This window comes from Tachyglossus aculeatus, chromosome 11, assembly GCF_015852505.1.
Source record: "Tachyglossus aculeatus isolate mTacAcu1 chromosome 11, mTacAcu1.pri, whole genome shotgun sequence".
Taxonomy (NCBI): domain Eukaryota; kingdom Metazoa; phylum Chordata; class Mammalia; order Monotremata; family Tachyglossidae; genus Tachyglossus; species Tachyglossus aculeatus.
The window spans coordinates 56,776,835-56,799,857 of record NC_052076.1 but is presented as its reverse complement, the minus strand read 5'-3'; the positions used below and the strand labels follow the sequence as shown (position 1 = coordinate 56,799,857).

The 23,023-nt window shown below is 45.4% G+C and overlaps 1 protein-coding gene and 1 non-coding gene across 7 annotated transcripts in view; one reads left to right on the top strand and one right to left on the bottom strand.

The window, feature by feature from the left end:
• The window catches only part of SLC12A3 (solute carrier family 12 member 3), a 48,730-nt gene extending 27,095 nt beyond the window's left edge, over positions 1-21,635 (top strand). For 2 of the 6 annotated variants that reach the window (XM_038753583.1, XM_038753581.1), the window contains exons 18-26: positions 2,004-2,110; positions 3,170-3,252; positions 3,366-3,440; positions 5,244-5,345; positions 8,983-9,094; positions 11,672-11,758; positions 13,412-13,547; positions 15,634-15,701; positions 21,381-21,635. In XM_038753583.1, coding sequence (XP_038609511.1) covers positions 2,004-2,110; positions 3,170-3,252; positions 3,366-3,440; positions 5,244-5,345; positions 8,983-9,094; positions 11,672-11,758; positions 13,412-13,547; positions 15,634-15,701; positions 21,381-21,522 — 912 coding nt within the window. In that variant the 3' untranslated portion in view covers positions 21,523-21,635. Of the gene's footprint in view, positions 1-2,003; positions 2,111-3,169; positions 3,253-3,362; positions 3,441-5,243; positions 5,346-8,982; positions 9,095-11,671; positions 11,759-13,411; positions 13,548-15,633; positions 15,702-21,380 lie in introns of all 6 variants that reach the window. The other 4 variants (XM_038753582.1, XM_038753580.1, XM_038753585.1 and 1 more) reach the window with 2 other exon arrangements.
• On the bottom strand, positions 16,785-16,917 carry LOC119935402. Its single transcript, XR_005453286.1, has one exon. It is a non-coding gene; the product is annotated as a small nucleolar RNA SNORA7 (small nucleolar RNA).
• Positions 21,636-23,023: the final 1,388 nt, after the last annotated feature.

Below are 23,023 nucleotides of genomic sequence, written 5' to 3'. Positions count from 1 at the left end.
AGGAGATGGCTGAGAAGACCATCCTGGGAACTCTCCCACTAGACTGTAAGCTCACTGAAGGCAGGAAGCGTTTCTACCAACTCTGTAATATTGTTGTGTCGTATTTTCCCAAGTGCTTAGTACAGTGCTCTGTACATGATAAGCACTCAATACATATGACTGATTGATAGCTCTATTGGCTACAGTGGCTGAGGCCATTCATGGGAGGCCCCTGTTGGGGTTGGTGGAAGAGGGAAAGAGGAGTCTAGGTAAATGTCCGGTTTGCCATTCGAGGTTTGGAAACCCGCAGAAGATTGGAAGCTCCTCGAAGGCAGGGCTTTTGCCTACCAGGGGAAGCAGCATGGCTCAGTGGAAAGAGCCTGGGCTTGGGCGTCAGAGGTCATGGGTTGTAATCCTGGCTCTGCCGCTGTCTGCTGTGTGACTTTGGGCAAGTCACTTAACTTCTCTGTGCCTCGGTTACCTCTTCTGAAAAATGGAGATTAAGACTGTGAGCCCAACGTGGGACAACCTGATCACCTTGTATCCGCCCCAGTGCTTAGAACAGTGCTTTGCACATAGTAAGAGCATAACAAATGCCATTATTATTACCAACTTTCTCCAGCACTTAGTGCAGCAATCTGCACACAGTAAACTCTCAATAAATACCATTGATTGACTGATAAAGCAGCCGCTGTTCAGATGCAATCTAGTCCATCCCCCTGCCTGTAAGTAGGGCTGGGCCACATCGCATACCACACCGCAACACACCACACAGAGGTTTCATTCTTTGCATCCAGGGATGCATTTCTACAGCCTCGCTTGGAAGCCTAGTCAATGCTTGTCACTACAGATAGTCAGTTTTTTTCCTAATGTCAAAGCTAATTCCATTCATTCATTCCTTCAATCAGTCATATTTATTGAGCACTTACTGTGTTCAAAGCACTGTACTAAGCACTTGGGAGAGTGCAATATAACAATAATCAGGCTCATTCCCCTTCTGTATCAATTTCCTCTTGCATTATCCTGAGATGTTAATAATAATAATTATTATGATATTTGTTAAGCACTTACTATGTGCCAGGCACTGTACTAAGCGCTGGTGACAAGCAAATCTGGTTGGACTCAGTCCCTGTCCCATGTGGGGCTCACAGTCTCAATCTCCATTTTATGAGGTAACTGAGGAAGAGAGAAGTGAAGTGAGTTGCTCAAGGTCATATAGCAGACAGGTGGTGGAGCGGGTTTAGAACCCAGGACCTTCTGACTCACAGGCCCTTGTTCTATCCATTAGGCCATGCTGCTTCCCACGGACTTCATTTGAAAGGCTTTGGGTTCATCTATAGGAAATGGGAAGAGCTCAGGATTGGGAGTAGAGATGTTATAAATTAATAATAATAATAATAATAATGGCATTTATTAAGTGCTTACTATGTGTAAGGCACTGTTCTAAGCGCTGAGGCACTGTTCTAAGCACTGAGGCACTGTTCTAAGCGCTGATAATAATGATGGCATTTGTTAAGCGCTTACTATGTGCAAAGCACTGTTCTAAGCACTGGGGGGGATACAACGTGATCAGGTTGTCCCACGTGGGGCTCACAGTCAATCCCCATTTTACAGATGAGGTCACTGAGGCTCAGAGAAGTTAAGTGACTTGCCCAAGGTCACACAGCAGACATGTGGCGGAGTCGGGATTCGAACCCAAGACTTAATAGTAATTGTGATATTTGCCAAGTGCTTACTAGGGGCCAAGAACTGTACTAAGCACTAAATAAAAGATAATCAGGTCCCATATGGAGCTCACAGTCTAAGTAGAAGGGAGAATATTTATCGAATCCCCATTTTGCAGATGAGGGACTGAAGGCCCAGAGAAGTTAAGTGACTTGCCCGAGGTCACGCAGCAAGGATGTGGAGGAGCTGGGCCTAGAACTCTCGTCCCCCGATTCCCAGGCCTGGGCTCTTTCCACTAGGCCACACTGCTTCATGTGCTCATCGTTGTATCTTGTTGGGGGGCTGTTCCTCCCCTACAGGCCTCAGGTCTTGGGAGGATGAAGCCAAATATCCTGGTGATTGGCTACAAAAGGAACTGGCAGTCCGCCCACCCAGGGGCCCTGGAGGATTACATCGGGATCCTGCAGTGAGTGAGACTGAGGGGACTGGGGTCTTCGGCCACCGCCTTTCCAGACAGCCACGGTTTGGTTTCCCATTGGGGAGTACCAAACAGGACCGGTGCCGGGGTGGGGGGGAAGAGGGAGCGGGCAGTGACCATCCTGGGAGAGGGAGCGGGAGAGAGGGACTGCAGGCTTCCAGAGGATGGCTGGGGGAGGGGGGAAAGGGGACACTGGGCAATGGAAGTGAAGTGAAGAAAAACACCGAATGACAGCCTCCCCACTCTGCCTTACAGCGGAGGATGGGAGGAGCGAGGAGTGTCGGCTACGGGGCGGGCGGTCTTCATCACAGAGAACTTTGACGCTCTTGTGTGCTTCTGGAGCTGGGCTTGATGTAGCACAGGGCAAAGACAGAGTCATGCTTCCCTTCTCTGTGCCTCAGTTACCTCACCTGTAAAATGGGAATTAGGACTGTTTGTCCCATTTAGGACAGGGACTGTGTTCAACCTAGCTCACATTCATTCATTCATTCATTCATTCAATCATACTTATTGAGCGCTTACTGTGTGCACAGCACTGTACTAAGCGCTTGGGAAGTACAAGTTGGCAACATATAGGGATGGTCCCTACCCAACAACAGGCTCACATCTACCACAGTGCTTCGTACAGTGCCTAGCACATAGACATGCTTAACCAATAGCATTGAAACACACCACACACACACACACACACACACACACAGTCACACACTCCTGCCTGTTAGGACTTTGCACTCTAAAATATAGCTTTGTAATGGCCAATGGTTCAGCTGAAATTCTCTTACCAGCATATACTTGGGAAAAGTAATCTTGTCTAAACTTTCCTGGGCACCTATATGATCTAGGTGTCAAACAGAGCACATACATAAACACGTGTGTGTGTACACACACACACACACACACGCCCCCCCACCCCCTACCTTCGTCTGCCAGTAGCGTATTTTATAAACAACCTTGGTTTGACTTCTTTGGGGTTTTCCTGGCCTGGGAGTGGAGCAGGATCTCTGGCTGCAGAAGCAGCAGCCCAGTCTCTGTTTTTTCCCTTTCCAGTGACGCTTTCGATTTCAAGTACGGGGTCTGCGTAATGAGGATGAGAGACGGGCTCAACGTGTCCAAAGTGATGCAGGCCCATAGTAAGTGCCGCTTCCCCAACAATGCGTCTTCTCCAGCGTTCAGTGCCCTTGCGTCCTGGGGACAGGCAGTCCTCTCTTGCTTTCTCTCTCTCTCTCTCTCTCTTCTCTTGTAGTTAACCCTGTGTTTGATCCAGAGCACGGGAAAGAGGCCAGAACGAACGGGGCCCTGCCGGCCATCAATAACACAAGTCAGTTTCCCGCTGAGGTCCAGCTTCCCTGAGACCTCCCTTTGGGGCAAGACATAGTGGGTTTTTGCCCTAGCAGGGCAGTTTGTTGAGTGACCAGGAGACCAGATTCACCACCTCCTTTTTGGTTATTCCATTGGTGTTGGGGATCGACCTCATTTCTACCCCCGGTCACTTGCTTTTCAGTCATTTTCCTGGGATAAAGCATTGTCTGTTCTCGTCCACCCAGCTCTCTCAAAATCCTGACACTGACACCTCCTAAGCCTCTGCTGAAGATATGTGGGAGACCCTGGCTTTTAACAGAGACTAAAAACTGGCTTTTAAGATGGAAATCTTTCATTAGGGAATCAATGAATCAATTGATCATATTCATTGAGTGCTTACTGTGTGCAGAGCACTGTACTAAGTGCTTGGGAGAGTACAGTACAGCAGAGTTGGTAGACCCGTTCCCTGCCCACAATGAGTTTACAGTCTAGAGGGGGAAACAGACATTAATGTAAATAAATAAATTGTGGATGTGTACATAAGTACTATGGGGCTGAGAGAGGGGTGAATAAAGGATGCAAATACAAGTGCAAGGGTGATGCAGAAGGGAGTGGGAGAAAAGGAAATGAGGGTTTAGTCAGGGAAGGTCTCTCAGAGGTGATATGGTTTCAGTTAGTACAGTGCTCTGCACACAGTAAGTACTCAATAAATATGACTGAATGAATGAATAAGGCTTTGATGGTGGGGAAAGAGATCGTCTGACGGATATGACACATTCTGGGCTGGGGCAGGATGTGGGAGAGAGGTCAGTGACAAGATAATTGAGATGGAGGTACAGTGAGTAGGTTGACTTCAGAAGAGCAAAGTGTGTGGGCTGGATTGTAGTAGGAAAGCAGTGAGGTAAGGCAGGAAGGGGCAAGGTGATCTAGTGCTTTAAAGCCAAGGATAAGGAGTTTCTGTTTGATGCAGAGGTAGATGGGAAACCACTGGAGGTTCTTGAGGAGTGGGTAAACGTGGACTGAATGTTTTTGTAGAAAAATGATCCGGGCAGCAGAGTGAAATATGGACTGGAGTGGGGAGAGACAGGAGGCAGGGAGGTCCGTGAAAAGGCTGATGCAGTGATCAAGGGGGGATGGGCTAAATGCTTGGATTAATGTGGTAGCAGTTTGCTTGGAGAGGAAAGGAGAGATATAGATGGGAGTGGCAGGGGAACTCTAAGCTTATAAACTCCTTGAAGGCAGGTCTAGTGTCTATTTTATTGTACTGACCTACACAAAATAAGCACTCAATAAATACTAGCCATAAATTAAACCAAAGAAGTCTTTGGAAGACCAAATGACTCGACTTAGATTAGCATATTTTGGACACATAATCAGGAGGACTAACTCTCTGGAGAAGATACTAATGCTAGGAAGAGTCCAGAGAAAACGTGGGAGAGGCAGACTGGCAGCTAGATGGATAGAGACCATAACAACGAGAACAGAAGAGCCATTAGAAAGGTTGCAGATTATGGTGGAGGACAGGACGTTCTGGGGAAAGTATATCCCTGGAGTCGCTATGACTCGGAAATGCCTCGACAGCACTTAATAATAATAATGGATGAGAGACGAGGAGGGAGGATGATTGTTGACTCCCCAGATTCAGCCTCTCCCAGACCACCTGGCAATCTCATGAATCCATTGTACCCCCTGGGAAATCATGAATCTGTTTCATTACAGAATGGCTAAGGGAGAGGATTAGAGAGCCAGTGAGAAAGTTGTGCCCCTTGTCACCAAAGCTTAGCTTACAGTCTAAGCTCCTTCTTACATCTGATTTCTTTAGTGGACCCGGGTGTCCTGGATGGTGAACAGCAGGCAAGCACTATCTTCCAGTCTGAACAAGGCAAGAAGACTATTGATATCTACTGGCTCTTTGATGATGGAGGTAATCTCTGGTTACCATTGCCAAGATCCGCCCTTTCCTCTCCATCCCAACCGCTACCCTGCTCGTTCAAGCTCTCATCCTATCCCGTCTGGACTACTGCATCAGCCTTCTCTCTGATCTCCCATCCTCGTGTCTCTCTCCACTTCAATCCATACTTCATGCTGCTGCCCGGATTATCTTTGTCCAGAAACGCTCTGGGCATATTACTCCCCTCCTCAAAAATCTCCAGTGGCTACCAATCAATCTGCGCATCAGGCAGAAACTCCTCACCCTGAGCTTCAAGGCTGTCCATCACCTCGCCCCCTCCTACCTCACCTCCCTTCTCTCCTTCTACAGCCCAGCCCGCACCCTCCTCTCCTCCGCCGCTAATCTCCTCACCGTACCTCGCTCTCGTCTGTCCTGCCATCGACCCCCGGCCCACGTCATCCCCCGGGCCTGGAATGCCCTCCCTCTGCCCATCCGCCAAGCTAGCTCTCTTCCTCCCTTCAAGGCCCTACTGAGAGCTCACCTCCTCCAGGAGGCCTTCCCAGACTGAGCCCCTTCCTTCCTCTCCCCCTCCTCCCCCTCTCCATCCCCCCCATCTTACCTCCTTCCCTTCCCCACAACACCTGTATATATGTATATATGTTTGTACATATTTATTACTCTATTTATTTATTTATTTTATTTGTACATATCTATTCTATTTATTTTATTTTGTTAGTATGTTTGGTTTTGTTCTCTGTCTCCCCCTTTTAGACTGTGAGCCCACTGTTGGGTAGGTAGGGACTGTCTCTATATGTTGCCAATTTGTACTTCCCAAGTGCTTAGTACAGTGCTCTGCACGTAGTAAGCGCTCAATAAATACGATTGATGATGATGATGATGATGATTTGTACATGGGGGAATTTAAGACTTAGAGGGAACTGACCCCTCAATTTGATTTCATCCACTCTCCTTTGTCACTTCTGCCAATACTATACCAGTATGGTCCAGTCGGTCAATCAATCAATCATACTATTGAGCATTTGCTGTGTGCAGAGCATTATGTGAAGTGAGTGGGAGAGTCAGAAGACACGTTATCCACCCATGACATCACTATCAGCATGCCAAAATTCACGTGGAAGGAAAGGAGTTTCCTGGAAAAGGGCATCGAAAGGGGAATTCAGGATACCTGGCTCTAATACTGTCTTTTTTATGTAACCCTGGGCAAGACAATTGCCTTCTTGGAACTTCAAGTCACCTCATCTGTAAAATGGGGATAATAATTCATGTCCATTCCCATTTCTGATAGGATGTGGTCATGAGGTGTTCAATTTCCTTTGGAGAAATCTATCCTATTACTCTTGTGTCATTAATAAGCAGAAAGGCCTGGTTCTTCCCGAAAGCTTTCAGCCTCCGCCATTCCGACCATCTCCCTTGTTTCCAGCAAGTGTGAGACTCAAGGCTCACCTCTCCAAAAGGGTGTCTAACATTGTCTTGGAGAGAGTTGCCAAACATGTTATTCCCGATAGAAAAAAAGATCAGTGTCAAAAATCAAAATCAGGACAGTAAAATCAGTCATGGAGAAAGCAGACAGGCCAAGAGTTAGGAGTGTAGTTTGGGATGGCATTTGGGATCAAGTTCAGGAATTAATTTCCACCACTCATGGCTTAGTTTAGCATTCAATGTTTGTATGTGTCAATCCCTAACCGCTGTTAAAGGATTTTGGGCGAGCCGTGCTCTTTGGCCTGAATTTGGCTGGCATTTGTCACAGATGAGGTTCAGATGCCTTTTATCTAGAAATCCCTTGCCTTCCATATATGCCAGGTGCCCCCCTCTGCCAACCTTCAAAGCCTTATTAAAATTAGAACTCCTCCAAGAGGCCTTCCCTGACTAAACCCTCTTTTTCCCTACTCCCACTCCCTTCTGTGTCACCTATGCACTTGGATCAGTAACCTTTTAGCACTTGATATTCACCCCACAACACTCATTTTGCATTTCTGTAATTTACTTATATTAATGTCTGTTTCCCCTTCTGGACATAAGCCTTGTGGTCAGGGAATGTGTCTATCAACTCTATTGTATTGTTCTTTCCCACGTGTTTAGTATGTGCCCGGCACACAGTAAGCGCTCAGTAAGTACCATTATTTTATAGATTGAACATTTATTACGTGCAAAGCAATGACACCCCCAGAAGTCAAACACACACACACACACACATACATGGGTTACATCCCCAGTCTGCCCTGTAATGATTATGGTACTTTTTAAACACTTCCCATCTACCATGCGCTGCACTAGGGTACTTACAAGATAATCAGGTCAGACACAGTTCCTGTGCCAGAGGGAGCTCACCACGTAAGTAGGAGGGAGTAGGATTGAATCCCCATTTTACAGATGAGGAAACTGAGCCCCAGAGAAGGGAAGTGACTTGGCCCAGGTCACACAACAGACCAGTGGCATACTGGGATTAGAACCCAGAGAGTTTGACATCCAGGCCTATGCTCTTTCCACTAGGCCATGCTCTCTCCACTGTTAGTTTCACTATCCCATCCATGCTCCCCTTGTCCTGAGGAAGGTTCCCTGCTGGTCGAACAGTCTCTGAGCATCAAATAAATGCCACTGACATCAAGCTGCTTTTGTCTTCACCCAGTGCAGTTGGCATGGACCTAGCTCTTGAGGGTGCTATGAGCAGAGTCGGTGATTTTCCCTCCACCTGGCTTCAAATCCAGGGTTGAATCCCAGTGGAAGGATCTGAGCAGCATTTCAAAGAAATAGTTGGGCGCTTCCTGAATAGTATAATGATAATAATGGTATTTATTAAGCGCTTTCTACATGCCAAGCGTTGGGGTAGATACAAAGTAATCAGATTGGGCACAGTCCCTGTCCCATGTGGTGCTCACAGTCTTAATCCGCATTTCACAGATGAAGGAACTGAGGCACGGAGAAATGAAGTGATTTGCCCACGGTCCCACAGCAGAAGAGTGGTGGAGCTAGGATTGGAACCCATGACTTTCTGATTTCCTGGCCCGTGTGCTAGCCACTATTGCCATTGAAAGGGGTTGAATGCTCCCTTTTCAATTTTGCTTCTCTTAACTCCAGGCCACACTTCCCGCAGGAGCCTGCAGAGACCACCTCTCTGACTTTATCTCTACAGATGGTAACAGGACCTGCACTGGTTGCTTGGGCAGAGAATCAGGGCCTCGTCCTTATCCTCCTCGAGGGGGAAGACTGTGAATATCTACACATATACACACACACCCTAAGTCTCATTAGCCTACATTTATGAGCCCCACGTGGGACAACCTGATCACCTTGTATCCCCCCAGCACTTAGAACAGTGCTTTGCACATAGTAAGCGCTTAACAAATGCCATCAGTATTATTATTATTATTCCTAGTTAGAGGGTGAACCCCACGTGGGACGTGGACTGTGTCTGATCTGACTGATTTGTATCTACCCCAGTGCTTAGAACTGTGCTTGACGCATAGTAAGCCCTTAACAAATTTCCTTTTTTTTCCAAAGAAAAAAAGCTCTGTACTAAGCTCTGGGATAGATACAAGATAGGTCCATTCCCTGTCCTACAAGGGGCTCACAGTCTAAATAGAGGGAGAACAGGCATTGAATTCCCCATTTACCGATTTTTAAATTTGTTTTGTTATTGAACCCTGACAAGGCCTCACCCTCCTGATCCCATACCTCCTTGGTCGCAAGAAGAGGTGGAGCAAGTGCAAGATACGAGTGTTTGTCGGAGGGCAGATCAACAGGATGGATGAGGAGAGAAAGGCGTAAGTATGGGCTCAGAGACGTCTAAGCACTGTCCTGCTGCTCCGGCTGCCAGGGGTCAGAAAGGCCCAATCCAGAAGTGACCTTCCCTGCATGCCCACTTTGGATATCCCCGGGGAGAGAACCAGGGCCCCATCAAGCTGTGTCACTAACACTTTCCTCTCTTGATTCAAAAATCACTCTTTATTTTGTTTCCCATCCCCTCGTAACTCTGTGTGTGACAACACCCTGTGTTTAGGGTAAATGCACTGGAGCGGGAACTGAGAACGCGAATGAAACTTGATTTAAAAATACCAAAAGCCATCAGGGAAGGAGAAACCGATGTTCAGGGCTGCAGAACCTTCTTCCTCCCTGAGAAAAGCCAGGAAAACAAGAGGAGAAAAAATGCCGTTCTACAGGAAGAGTGACGTTTAGGTCAAAGGCACCCGATTTTCCTTACTCCTAGAGCTCCAGCCATTGGAGACTGTAAACTCCTTGTGGGCAGGAAATGTGTCTACCAATTCTGTTGTATTGTGCTCCCCCAAGTGCTTAGTAAATGCTCGAGAAATACCATTGCTTGACTGACCAGGACCACACCTTTGCAGTGGCTACTTTGGCAAGCTGAGATCCGGCCTTTTTCTGCCCTCTAAAAGGAGATTAGAATGTGAAATAGTAGTAGTAGTAGTAGCAGCAGCAATAGTAGAAGTAGTAGTAGTAGTACTAAAAGTATTTATCGCATGCCCACTAGGTGCAATGCACTGCATAAAGCGCTTGGAAAAAACAGACCAAAGGAGTAACTTATTCCCTGAAACGCATTCCTTGCCCTCAAGAAGCTTTCGCTCTAACAGAGGATTCAGATTTACAAATGTTTACAACCAGAGTAATCAAAATAAATCATTGATTGTGCAATTGAATGAACATAGCTATTTACAAACACATCAGTGCTAGAGATGGCTGGTGGGTTTCTTCAACAACCCGCGTGGCCTAGTGGAAAGAGCACAGGCTTGGGAGTCAGAGGATCTGGGTTCTGATCCTGGCTCTGCCACTTGCCTGCCATGTGATCTTGGGTAAGTCATTTTGCCTTCTGTAGGCCTCAGTTTCTCATCTGTAAAATGGGGATTCATTCATTGATTCAGTTGTATTTGTTAAATGCTTGCGGTGTGCAGAGCACTGTACTAAGTGCTTGGGAGAGTACAGTATAATGATAGACACATTCCCTGCCCACAGCGAATTTACAGTCTAGAGGATTAAATACTTCCTATTTAAACCGTGAGACCCCATGTGGGACAAGGGCTGTGTCCGACCTGGTTATCTTGTTTCTACCCCAGTGCTTAGTGCAATGCATGTGATAAGTGCTTAATGAATACCACAATTATTATTTTTAGTATTACAGCTCATAGTATTGAGGATTGCACAGGAAAGGGTTGTTGGAGGAGGTGGGGTTTTAGAAAGGCCTTGAATAGGGAGGAATCTTGGTCTGAAGGATTGGGTCTGAAGGGTGTCCAGGCAGAGAGAACAGTGTAAGGAGATGGAGGCAAGGGAGACGAGAGGGAGGTACAATCAGAAAGGCTAGCTTGAGAGGAAAAAAGTAAGAAAGCCGGGGCGTAACTGATGAAGACAGCAGTTAAGGAGAATGAGGTTTAATTTGCCGAATTAATAATTACAATAATAATTATGGTATTTGCTAAGCCCATATTATGTGTCCAATGCTGTTCTAACCACTGGGAGAGAAGCATAATGATAATGATAATCATGGTGCTTGTGAAGTGCTATGCACATATTATGCGTCCAATGCTGTTCTAACCACTGGGAGAGAAGCATAATGATAATGATAATTATGGTGCTTGTGAAGTGCTATGTGCCAAGCACTGTTCTAAGCACTGGGGTAGATACAAGTCATTCAGGTTGGACACAGTCCCTGTCCCACATGGGGTTCACACTCTTAATCCCTATCTTACAGATGAGGTAACTGAGGCCCAAAGAAGTGAAGTGATGTGCCCAAGGTCACCCAGCAGTCATGTGGCGGATCCGGGATCAGAACCCAGGTCCTTCTGGGACTCCTGAGCCCATGCTCTGTCCATTAAGCCACACTGTTCCTCTATTTATCAGGTTGAACACAGTCCCTTTCCCACATGGGGCTTACAATCTAAGTGGGAGGGGGAACAGGTATTGAATCCTCAGATGAGGTAACCAAGGCACAGGGAGTTAAGTGACTTGCCCAGGGTCACGGAACAGGCTGATGGCAGATCCTGGATTAATAATAATAATAATAATAATAATAATAATAATAATGGTATTTGTTAAGTGCTTATTATGTGCCAAGAACTGTTCTAAGCACCGGGGTAGATACAGCATAATCAGGTTGTCCCACGTGGGGCTCACACTTTTAATCCCCATTTTACAGATGAGGTAACTGAGGCACAGAGAATTTAAGCGACTTGCCCAAGGTCACACAGCAGACAAGTGGCAGAGCTGGGACTAGCGCCCGGGGCCTCTGATTGAAAAAAGTTTGTTGAATTATGTCTATAGTAGTAGTCGTCATTGTGAGGAAATGATTTAAGGTGCTTAAAGATAACGTCTCATCATGGTCTGATTTTCAGGATCATCTCTCTGTTGAGCAAATTCCGATTAGGATTCCACGAAGTCCATGTTCTGCCAGACATCAACCAGATGCCCCGCCCCGAACAGTAAATTCTGTTTATTGTCTTGGTTTGGGGGTGGACTTTTGCTTTTTATTTATTTTATTTTGTTAGCATGTTTGGTTTTGTTCTCTGTCTCCCCCTTTTAGACTGTGAGCCCACTGTTGGGTAGGGACCGTCTCTAGATGTTGCCAACTTGTACTTCCCAAGTGCTTAGTACAGTAAGCGCTCAATAAATACGATTGATTGATTGATCCACACTGCAGCTGTGATTCCTCCTCTTCCCATAGCTGAATTAAGAGGAAAGGGAGATTCCTTTCCGCACGTGACTCACCATGTGACCCAAGAGCTTTGGCTTCCCAAAAATGTGGAAGAATGGGCTGGCATTTGCAGCTGTTTTTCTTTTGTTTTTTCACGCGGGTCGCCTCGGGACTTTTCGCGCGATTGACCGGACCTTTCTCCGAGTGCAACCGTTTGTTTTCCGACGAATGTCAGTGCTAGTGAAAGACCCCCTCCCTGACCTCTGTGGGCCCCTCCATTACCCATGGGGAAGGCCTCCAGCCTGATCCTCATCTTTATCTGGCTTCAGCCTGACCTTGAGGGGAACTTTTAACCTGGATCTTGGCCAATCTCTGACCTCCATGGTGAGGGGTCAGTTCTGTAGCTAGGGGCTCTGTGCTGAGGCGTCAGTTCCTTAGCAATGAGCTCTTTGCTGAGGGGTCAGTTCTATAGACTGTAAGCTCATGTATCAATCGTATTTATTGAGCACTTACTGTGTGCAGAGCACTGTACTAAGCGCTTGGGAAGTACAAGTTGGCAACATCATTGTGGGCAGGGAACATGTCTACCAACTCAGATTGAAGTCTCGCAAGTGCTTAGTACAGTGCTCAGCACAGCGTAAACGCCCCATAAATACAATTGGTTGATTGTAGTGCTCAATAAGTACGATTGATTGTAGGTAAGGAAGACGAGAAGTGTTCCCTGACTAAGCCCTCCTCTCTTCTCCCACTCCCTTCTGTGCCACTCTTACTTGCTCCTTCATTCATCCTCCCTCCCACCCCCGCAGCACAGATGTATAGATCTGTAATTTACTTATTTATATTAATGTCTGTCTCCCCCTCTAGACTGTGAGCTCTCTGTGGGCAGGAATGTAACTGTTGTTACATTACAGCCTGGATTAGTGAAAAGAGCGTGGGCTTGGGAGTCAGGGGATGTGGGTTCTAATCCCGGCTCTGCCACATGTCTGCTGTGTGACCTTGGGCAAGCCGCTTAACTTCTCTGTGCCTCAGTTACCTCATCTGATAAATGTGAATTAAGGCGATGAGCCCCATTTGGGACAACCTAATTACCTTGTAACTACCCCAGCGGTTAGAACAGTGCTTGGCACATAGTAAGCGCCTAACAACTACCTTAATTACTATTATTAGTACACTCCAAGTGCTTAGTACAGTGCTTTGCACATAGTAAGCGCTCAATAAATACAATTGAATGAATGAATGAAGACACAGTAATCACTCAGAAACCACTGAGCGATTGACCGACCTCAGAAGGCTCATGATTATGGGTTTTCCCTGAGTCTCCTGGGTCTTTTTTTTGAGAACTTCAGCTTCCAGAAGGCTTCCCCCTCTCCCTACCCTCAACCTCCCCCCCCACCAAGCCATTCCTCGCCCTCCTCCTCACCACCCTTCTCTCCTCCCTCAGCACCAAAAGGTTTGAGGATCTAATCGCTCCCTTCAGGCTGAACGACGGCTTCAAGGATGAGGCCACCGTCAACGAGATGCGGCACGACTGCCCCTGGAAGATTTCCGATGAAGAGATTACCAAGCACAAAATCAAGGTGCGGTACCCTGTGGCTCTGAAAGGGATGCGATGGCTCAGAAATTCAGGGACTCTTCTGGTAAAAACGTTGGACGCTCTCACGACAAATATGGCCTGCCGTCTTGGGCACAGTGGTCCTTCACGTAAGGCTGCTGTCGTCCTCGTTGTCATCATAAAGAGGCAGGTGGGATTATCCACTTGGTGCCGCAATGAGCTGGAAGCCGGGGACTCCTGGCATCACATCTGCCCTACAAACACTCTCTCCAACTTTTTGGGGTTTTTTATGGTATTTAGGTTTTTTATGGTATTTTATTGGTATTTTTTATGGTATTTTATGGGTATTTTTTATGGTATTTTATGGGTATTTTTAAGGTATTTATGGTATGGTATTTAGTAAGTGCTGTACAGCTGGAGTAGATACAAGTTAATCAGTTTGGACACTCTATTTTACTTGTACCTATGTATTCTATTTATTTTATTTTGTTAGTATCATCATCAATCGCATTTATTGAGCTCTTACTATGTGCACAGCACTGTACTAAGCACTTGGGAAGTACAAATTGGCAACATATAGAGACAGTCCCTACCCAACATTGGGCTCACAGTCTAAAAGGGGGAGACAGAGAACAAAACCAAACATACTAACAAAATAAAATAAATAGAATAGATATGTACAAGTAAAATAAATAAATAGAGTAATAAATATGTACAAACATATATACATATATACAGGTTAGTATGTTTGGTTTTGTTCTCTGTCTCCCCCTTTTAGACTGTGAGCCCACTGTTGGGTAGGAACTGTCTCTATGTGTTGCCCACTTGTACTTCCCAAGCGCTTAGTACAGTGCTCTGACACAGTAAGCGCTCAATAAATACGATTGATTGATTGATTGATTGACACAGTCCGCATCCCACATGGGGCTCACAGCCTTATTCTCCGTTTTACAGATGAGGTCACTGAGGCACAGGAAAGTGAAGCGACTTGCCCAAGGTCACACAGCAGAAATGTGGCGGGGCAGGGATTAGAACCCAGATCCTTCAGGCTCCCAGGCCCGTGCTCTATCCAGTAGGCAACTTTGCTTCTCTGAGTTTTCTCCTCTTCTTCTCCTTTCCACAAGTGGATGAAATCACAGGTCAAAAGCCCTTTCAGGAATCTCGAAAGAGGCCCTAGAGAGAGGAAAAGGTCTGAGGAAAAGGTATTAGAGAGCAGAGGCAGCGTGGCTCAGTGGAAAGAGCTCAGGCTTGGGAGTCAGAGGTCATGGGTTCAAATCCCGGCTCGGCCGCTTGTTAGCTGTGTGACTTGGGACAAGTCACTTCACTCCTCTGTGCCTCAGTTACCTCATTTGTAAAATGGGGATTAAGATTGTGAGCCCCACATGGGACAACCTGATCATCTTGTATCCTCCCCAGTGCTTAGAACAGTGCTTTGCACATAGTAAGTGCTTAACAAATACCAAGATTATTATTTTTTAGAGAAGCAGCGTGGCTCAGTGGAAAGAGCACGGGCTTGGGAGTCAGGGGTCATGGGTTCAAATTCCAGCTCCGCCAATTGTCAGCTGTGTGACTTTGGGCAAGTCAGTTAACTTCTCTGGGCCTCAGTTACCTCATCTGTAAAATGGGGATGAGGACTGTGAGCCCCACATGGGACAACCTGATCACCTTGTATCCTCCCCAGTGCTTAGAACAGTGCTTTGCACATAGTAAGTACTTAACAAATGCCATTATTATTATTAACATTATTCATTCATTCAGTCATATTTATTGAGTGCTTACCGTATGCAGAGCACTGTACTAAGTGCTTGGGGGAGTGCAATATAACAATAAGCAGACAATCCCTGCCCACAACGAGCTTACAGTCTAGAGCGTACTTTAGCGGAGCCAGAGGCCAGAAGGACTACCCACTAGTATGGCACTTCTGGGGTTTGTTTTATGAGGTGAAAGATGAGAGCCCCATTCTTTGAGGTGCTTAGTGCAGCCTCGAGCAGTCTCATATTGTACTTTCCTGGGTATTGATCCAGTGCTGTGCACACAGTGAGCGCTCAGTAAATACTACTGATCGATGGGTTGATTGTGTGCTGACGCGACCTCTCGTCTTTTCCTTGCAGTCCCTTCGACAGGTGAGGCTGAATGAGATTTTGCTGGACTACTCTCGTGATGCTGCACTCATTGTCATGTAAGTTGGACCCAGCTGAGCAGGGAGACTGGTTTTCCAAGCCCAGAGGTCACTAGGTCAGAGTCTTAGTGGGCTAAATGACAACAGAGGCCTTTTAAAGCTCTGAGAATGACTAAATAATAATAATGATGGTATTTGTTCATTCATTCATTCAATCGTATTTATTGAGCGCTTACTGTGTGCAGAGCACTGTACTAAGTGCTTGGAAAGTACAAGTTGGCAACAGATAGAGACGGTCCCTACCCAACAGCGGGCTCACAGTCTAGAAGGGGAGAACAGACAACAAAACAAATTAATAAAATAAAATAGAATAAATATATACAAGTAAAATAAAGTGTAATAAATATGTACAAACATATATCCAGGTGATGTGGGGAGGTGATTTGCTTGTATCCATTCCAGTGCTTAGTACAGTGCCTGGCACGTAGTAGTAAAATAGAATAAATATACACAAGTAAAATAAAGTGTAATAAATATGTACAAACATATATCCAGGTGCTGTGGGGAGGGGAAGGAGGTAAAGCGGGGGTGTTGGGGGGGAGAGGAAGGATGGGGCTCAGGATTATAGATAATAGAATCATTCATTCATTCAATCGTATTTATTGAGCGCTTATTTGTTAAGCACTTACTATGCACAAAGCACTGTTCTAAGCTCTGGGGAGATTACAAGGTGGTCAGGTGGTCCCACAGGGGGCTCACAGTTTTAATCCCCATTTTACAGATGAGCTAACTGAGGCACAGAGAAGTTAAGTGACTTGCCCAAAGTCCCACGGCTGACAGTTGGAATAAAGCTAAACCAGGTGGAATAGGCCAGGCAGCAAGAGGAGAATGCAGTGGGAGCTACCAGGCCCATAGTTGTTGCTGTCTTATGCTGTCGAGTCATGTCCGACCCACAGCGATGCCGTGGATACATCTCTCCCAGAATGCCCCACCTCCAACTGGAATTGTTCTGATGGCATATCCATAGAATATTCTTGGTAAAATATGGAAGCTATTTACCACTGCCTCCTTCCGCCCAGTAAACCTGAGTCTCCACCCTCGACTTTTTCCTGTGCCGCTGCTGCCCAGCACAGGTGACTTTTGACTTGAAGCAGATTGCCTTCCACTCGCTAGCCGCTGCCCAAGCTAGGAATCAAAATGCCTCTGCTTGACTCTCCCTCCCATAATCGAGACTGGTAGAGTAGTGGAAACTCTCCAGTTGCAATCCTGAGAGGTGAGGCCCTCATTGCAAGCTAACACAAGAGGCCCTCACCCTGTGAGCCTCACCCACTGGGGCTTCCTTTGTCCTTGTCCTCAATGCCAAAGGTTTCCGCAGAAGGTTCACAGAGCTGTGACTCTGCAGGAAAAAACCAGACTGACTCCAAAATCAATCAAAATCCAATCTTACTATGGTGATTCAAGCCTTAACAATTGACCTGCTTCATTTTAGTGGGTAGAACACAAACCTGGAAGTCAGAAGGCCCTGGGTTCTAATCCCAGCTCTGCCACTTTGTTTTTTATGGTATTTGTTCAGTGCTTACCCTGTGCCAGGCACTGTACTAAGCACTGGGGCAGATGGGCAGATACAAGTTAATCAGGTTAGATATAGTCCCTGTCCTACATAGGGCTCACAGTCTTAATCCCCATTTTACAGGTGAGGTAACTGAGGCAAAGAGAAGTGAAGTGATTTGCCCAAGGTCACATAGCAGACAAGTGGCAGAATCAGGATTAGAAACCAAGTCCTTCTGACTCGCAGGCCCATGCACTATCCACTAAGCCATGCTGCTTTTCTGCTGTGTGACCTTGGGCAAATCACTTCTCTATGCCTCAGTTACCTCATCTGTAAAATTGGGATTAAGACTCTGAGCCCCATTTGGAACAGGGACTACGTCCAACCCAATTTGCTTGTATCCACCCCGGTCTTAGTACAGTGCCTGGCACACAATAAGCACTTAACAAATACCACCATTATAATTATTATCAGCTTTTTTAATGGTATTTCTCAAGCATTTATTTCTGCCAGAAACTGCACAGCTGAATCTTTTCACCTGACACCCAACACCTCACATCTGTCTCCATCAGTTCCACGCCTCTCGGGCTAATGCAGAATAATCGGGTGACGCCTCAAAACCAGTCCTAAAACCTGCTTTAATACTTTAACCTCCCAGTCTTTTCTCATTGCACTGGGCATATCCATTCATTCAGTAGTATTTATTGAGCACTTACTGTGTGCAAAGCACTGTATTAAGTGCTTAACCATCAGTCCAGGAGGGTGAGGGTCACAGGATGAGGTCCTGGTTGGATTAATTTGGAAAGATAATCGCTACCACGGGCCTGGAAGGTTCTGCAGCATTTTCTTCCCACAGCCTCGCCTATTTCACCTGCTCTACTCAATTCTCAGAGCTTTAATCTGGATTGTCAATGCTCTGTAAATTTAGGCAGCTGTGCTCACTGCAGCTGACACTGAAAGAACAGGAGCAATACCCCATTGGAGTCCACCCCCTGCTCAGTATTTTCAGTTCTCAAAACATTTTTAAGGGCTTTCTGGACTGTAGTTTGTTGTGGGCAGGGAACATGTCCGCTAATTCTGTTGTAACGTGCTCTCCGAAGCATTTAGTACAGTGCTCTGCACATAGTAATCACTCAATAAATACGATTGATTATATTGTCCTCTCCCAAGTGCTTAGTACAGTGCTCTGCACATAGTAAACACTCAATAAATACTATTGATTAAGCTCTTAGTACCGTGCTCTGCACACAGTAAGCTCTCAGTAGATACAGTTGACTACTTTTAGCTCATTTTTACAGATTGTCTGAAATACAGTTGACTACTTTTAGCTCATTTTTACAGATTGTCTGAATTTATGTAGGACAACTGTGGTGGGGTGGGCAACTGGGTAAATTTACAGATGGTCTGCAACACTGGGGTTAATTTCACAATGGTAGGAAGGAGGTGAGTTCACCTATAGCTACGTCTCTGGCTAAGGCATAGCAAGAGGGCTTTGCCAGAAAGAGCTTTTTAATAAGATTTCAGGGCTTTTTCTGGGTTTAAGATTTCAGCACAGTGAAAACAGATTTGGAAACAAAGTTATGGTTATGCAAGGGACGTGTCCCTCATGCTGTGAGGAGGTGAATTTGGGTGTGTACATATTCAAAATAGTAACACAAGTGTTTTTAAAAGTACTGAATACATGTCTGCTTTCTTTAGCGTTGATCTTCTACTTGCTTTCGTTGCCCTGAGACTCACCCGGACTGGGGCCTTAATTTGCCCTCAGATCCTCAGTGATTTCATCTGTCAAATGGGGCCAGTCACTCAGGCTGACCTTAAGGGGGTGTTGGGAAAATTAAAATGATTCAAATGAATGCAGATCCGGTTGTCCCAAACAGGACTCAGCTGCAAACCCTGACAACTTGCGCAGGTGCAGCTGTTACTCTAAACAAACCTAATTATCCAGGTCATGTGGAAAGTGCTCAGGCACACTGAACACATACAGAAAACACCATAGCCAGCAAATGTGTTCTGGGACACAGGATTCTTGAGCTGGAGGTCATCCAGTCAATCAATGACTCAATCAGTGGTATTTATTGAGGGTGTGCTCAATAGAGAGCACTATACTAAGCACTTGAAGGAGTACAACAGATTTAGCAGACATGTTCCCTGCCTGTAATGAGCTTACAGTCTTGAGTGGGGGGAGAGGCATTAATGAAAATAAGTAATTTATAATCTATAATTTAAAGATACGTACATAAGGATGGTGGGGCTGGAGGGTGGGGCAAATAACAAACATCCAAAGGTCACAGATCAAAGTGCATAGGTGATGTATGACGCTGAAGGAAGAGTGAGCCAGGATAAAGACGGCTTAAATGCCACCCTTGTTTGCTATGAGACCTTGGGGAAGTCACTTCACTTCTCTGTGCTTCGGTTATCTCGTCTGTAAAACGGGGATTGAGACTGAGAGCCCCACGTGGGACAAGGGACTGTGTCCAACCCGATTTGCTTGTATCCATCCCAGTGCTTAGTACAGTGCCTGGCACATAGTAAGCACTTAACAAATACTGTAATTATTAAATAACGTAAAAAAAAATCCAGGACTGTGCTATAAGCTCCCAGATGGGCGGGCCTTGGAGCAGCCTAACCGACTGCATCAGCAATGGTATTTATTGAGCACTTTCTGTGTGCAGAGCACTTTGGAGTACAATACAATAGAGTCGTTAGACAAACTCCCTATGGCCAAAGTGTTTACAGTCTGGTGGAGGGGTTGAGTAGGTGCTGAGGTGTATTACTCTAGACAATCCCTCTAATCTTGAATTCGTACATCTAGACTGTAAGCTCCTCCTTAGCCTACAAACTCCTTCTGGGAAGGGAACGTGCCTACCAACTCTGTTAATGATAATAATAATAATAATAATAATAATAATGTTAAACATTTACTATGTGCCAAGCACTGTTCTTAGCACTGAGGTAGATATAAGTTAATCAGGTTGGACACAGTCCCTGTCCCACATGGGGCTCACACTCTTAATCCCCATTTTACAGAGAAGGTAACTGAGGCCCAAAGAAGTGAAGTGACTGGCCCAAGGTCACACAGCAGACAGGTGGTGGGGCTGGAATTAGAACCCAGGTCCTTCTGACTCCCAGGACCATGCTTTATCCATGCTTAGTACATTGCTCTGCACACAGTAAATGCTCAGTAAGTAAGATTGTGTGTAGGTGTACATATATATATATACACACATACACACATATACGTGTGTGTGTATACATATATATATATATATATACACATACTCAGTCTCAGTTACAAAGGTACCAAAACCATTTTATAAGCATTTTATTTATATTTATAAATAAATATATAAAATATATTTATAAATATATAAAAGATACTTATATATAGTATATAGTGCTATTGTTACCATATACAAACATATGTGTGTGAATGAATGTATATATGTATAAAATGTATATATATATATATTTGTACATATATATCTGTATATATACATTATATATATGTATATATATGTTTTAATATATAATGCTTTTGGTACCTTTGTGACTGAAAATGTGAAATATCCTTTGGGATATATTTACCTCCTCCTTTTCTGCTGAGGCTGCAGATTTATTAGTAAGCAGTGACTAGTTCTTTAGTTTAGGTACTTCAACAGAAACTTCATGAACTGGGGGAAGTTACTTTTTTGGGAGATGGATAATATTGTCCAAGACTTCCAAAGCACAAATGGAGCATCTCACTAGCTAACACTCAAGCGGCCTCCTACATGTGTGGCAGATGAATTTACTTCTCTGCATCTGGCCAAACAAAAAAGCATTTATTCCCAATCTTCAAAGATGACCCTGGGAAAAGGGTTATTTCTGCAAGAGTTTGATCTAGGAATACCCCTCCTGAGTTCAGTGAAATAAATATCCAAGTACAGAGCTGGGCAGTTGATGAGAGGCCCCCTCTTCCTTCTACCAGCCCTACTGTGCAAAACTAACACCCTACAAAAGAAAAGTCACAAGCTCCTCACGAAGTCCCGGGGATTTAGTTAGTTAATATATGCTGTGATGCTGAATGGGGAGGAGGGCGAGAACGTTCCTAGCAATTTTCAGAGGGAATGAGCACTCCATACAAGGGCGACTCTGCCAAGAATGACCGCTTTAAACCACTGCCTTTCCTATTGCCATTTTCTGTCTTTCAGAACCTTGCCTGTGGGAAGGAAGGGGAAATGCCCAAGTTCCCTGTACATGGCCTGGCTGGAGACCTTGTCCCAGGATCTGAGACCGCCTGTTATCCTGACCAGAGGAAACCAAGAAAATGTCCTGACTTTTTACTGCCAGTAAAACCGCACCTTATCCCGGTCGCCAGATGGAGGCTTGACAAAACTGATCTCTTCCTCATGTTTTATTGTTTGTGTTGATGTTCAAGCGAAGGCACAAACAAGCTTGTTTCCAAACATTGTTTTCTCACTCCATCATCTGGGTGCAGAAGTCTTCTGGGTCTCATCTTAGCAAATGGGCTAGGGAACCCCCAGAAGGAGAGGATGGAGCTGACTGAAAGCAGGGGGACCGGGCCTGGGAATCAGATCGGAAAAAAAATGAGAAGCGGCATGGCATAATGGCGGATGGAGCACGGATCCGGAGTCAGAAGGATCTGGGGTCTAACCCCAACTCCACCAAGGTCTGCTGTGTAACCTTGGGCGAGTCACTTAACTTCTCCTTACCCTAGTTATCTCATCTGTAAAATTCATGGCCTAGTGAATAGAGCACAGGCTGGAGAATCAGAAGGTCATGGTCCTAATCCCCTCTCTGCCACTTGTCTGCTGTGTGACCTTGCGCACATCACTTCCCTTCTCTGGGCCTCAGTCACCTCATCTGTAAAATGGGGGTTGAGACTGTGAGCCTCTTGTGGGACAGGGACTGTGTCCAACACCATTTGCTTGTATCCACTCCACTGCTTAGTACAGTGCCTGGCACAGAGTAAGTGCTTAACAAATACAATTATTGTTATTACTACTACTACTACTTATAATAATAAAATGGGGATTAAGTCTGTGAGCCCCATAACAATAATAATAATAATAATAATAATGGCATTTGTTAAGCGCTTACTATGTGCAGAGCACTGTTCTAAGCGCTGGGGGTGATACAAGGTGATTAAGTTGTCCCACGTGGGGCTCACAGTCTTAATCCCTATTTTACAGATGAGGGAACTGAGGCTTAGAGAAGTTAAGTGACTTGCCCCATGAGAGAAGCAGCGTGGCTCAGTGGAAAGAGCATGGGCTTTGGAGTCAGCAGTCATGGGTTCGAATCCCAGCTCTGCCAATTGTCAGCTGTGTGACTTTGGGCAAGTCACTTAACTTCTCTGGGCCTCAGTGACCTCATCTGTAAAATGGGGATTAAGATTGTGAGCTCCCAGTGGGACAACCTGATCTCCTTGTAACCTCCCCAGTGCTTAGAACAGTGCTTTGCACATAGTAAGCGCATAGTAAATGTCATTATTATTATTATTATGTGCAACATGGACTGTGTCCAACATGATTAGCTTTTATCTACCTCTGTGCTTAGTACACCACTTATCACAGAGTATGCGCTTAACTCATTCAATCATTTATTGAGCACTTACTGGGTGTAAAACACTGTACTAAGTGCTTGGGAGAGTACACTATAACAACAGACACATTCCTGCCCACAACAAGCTCACAGTCTAGTCTAGATCAGTATAACAAATACCGTTTCAAAAAAAAGTCTTAAAGCTCAACCTAGCTTTTGAAAAAAAAATGATCATTCTTAAATCATGATTATTTCAGATTTATTCTCTGACCTCAGTGCAGAGCCCCCGGGT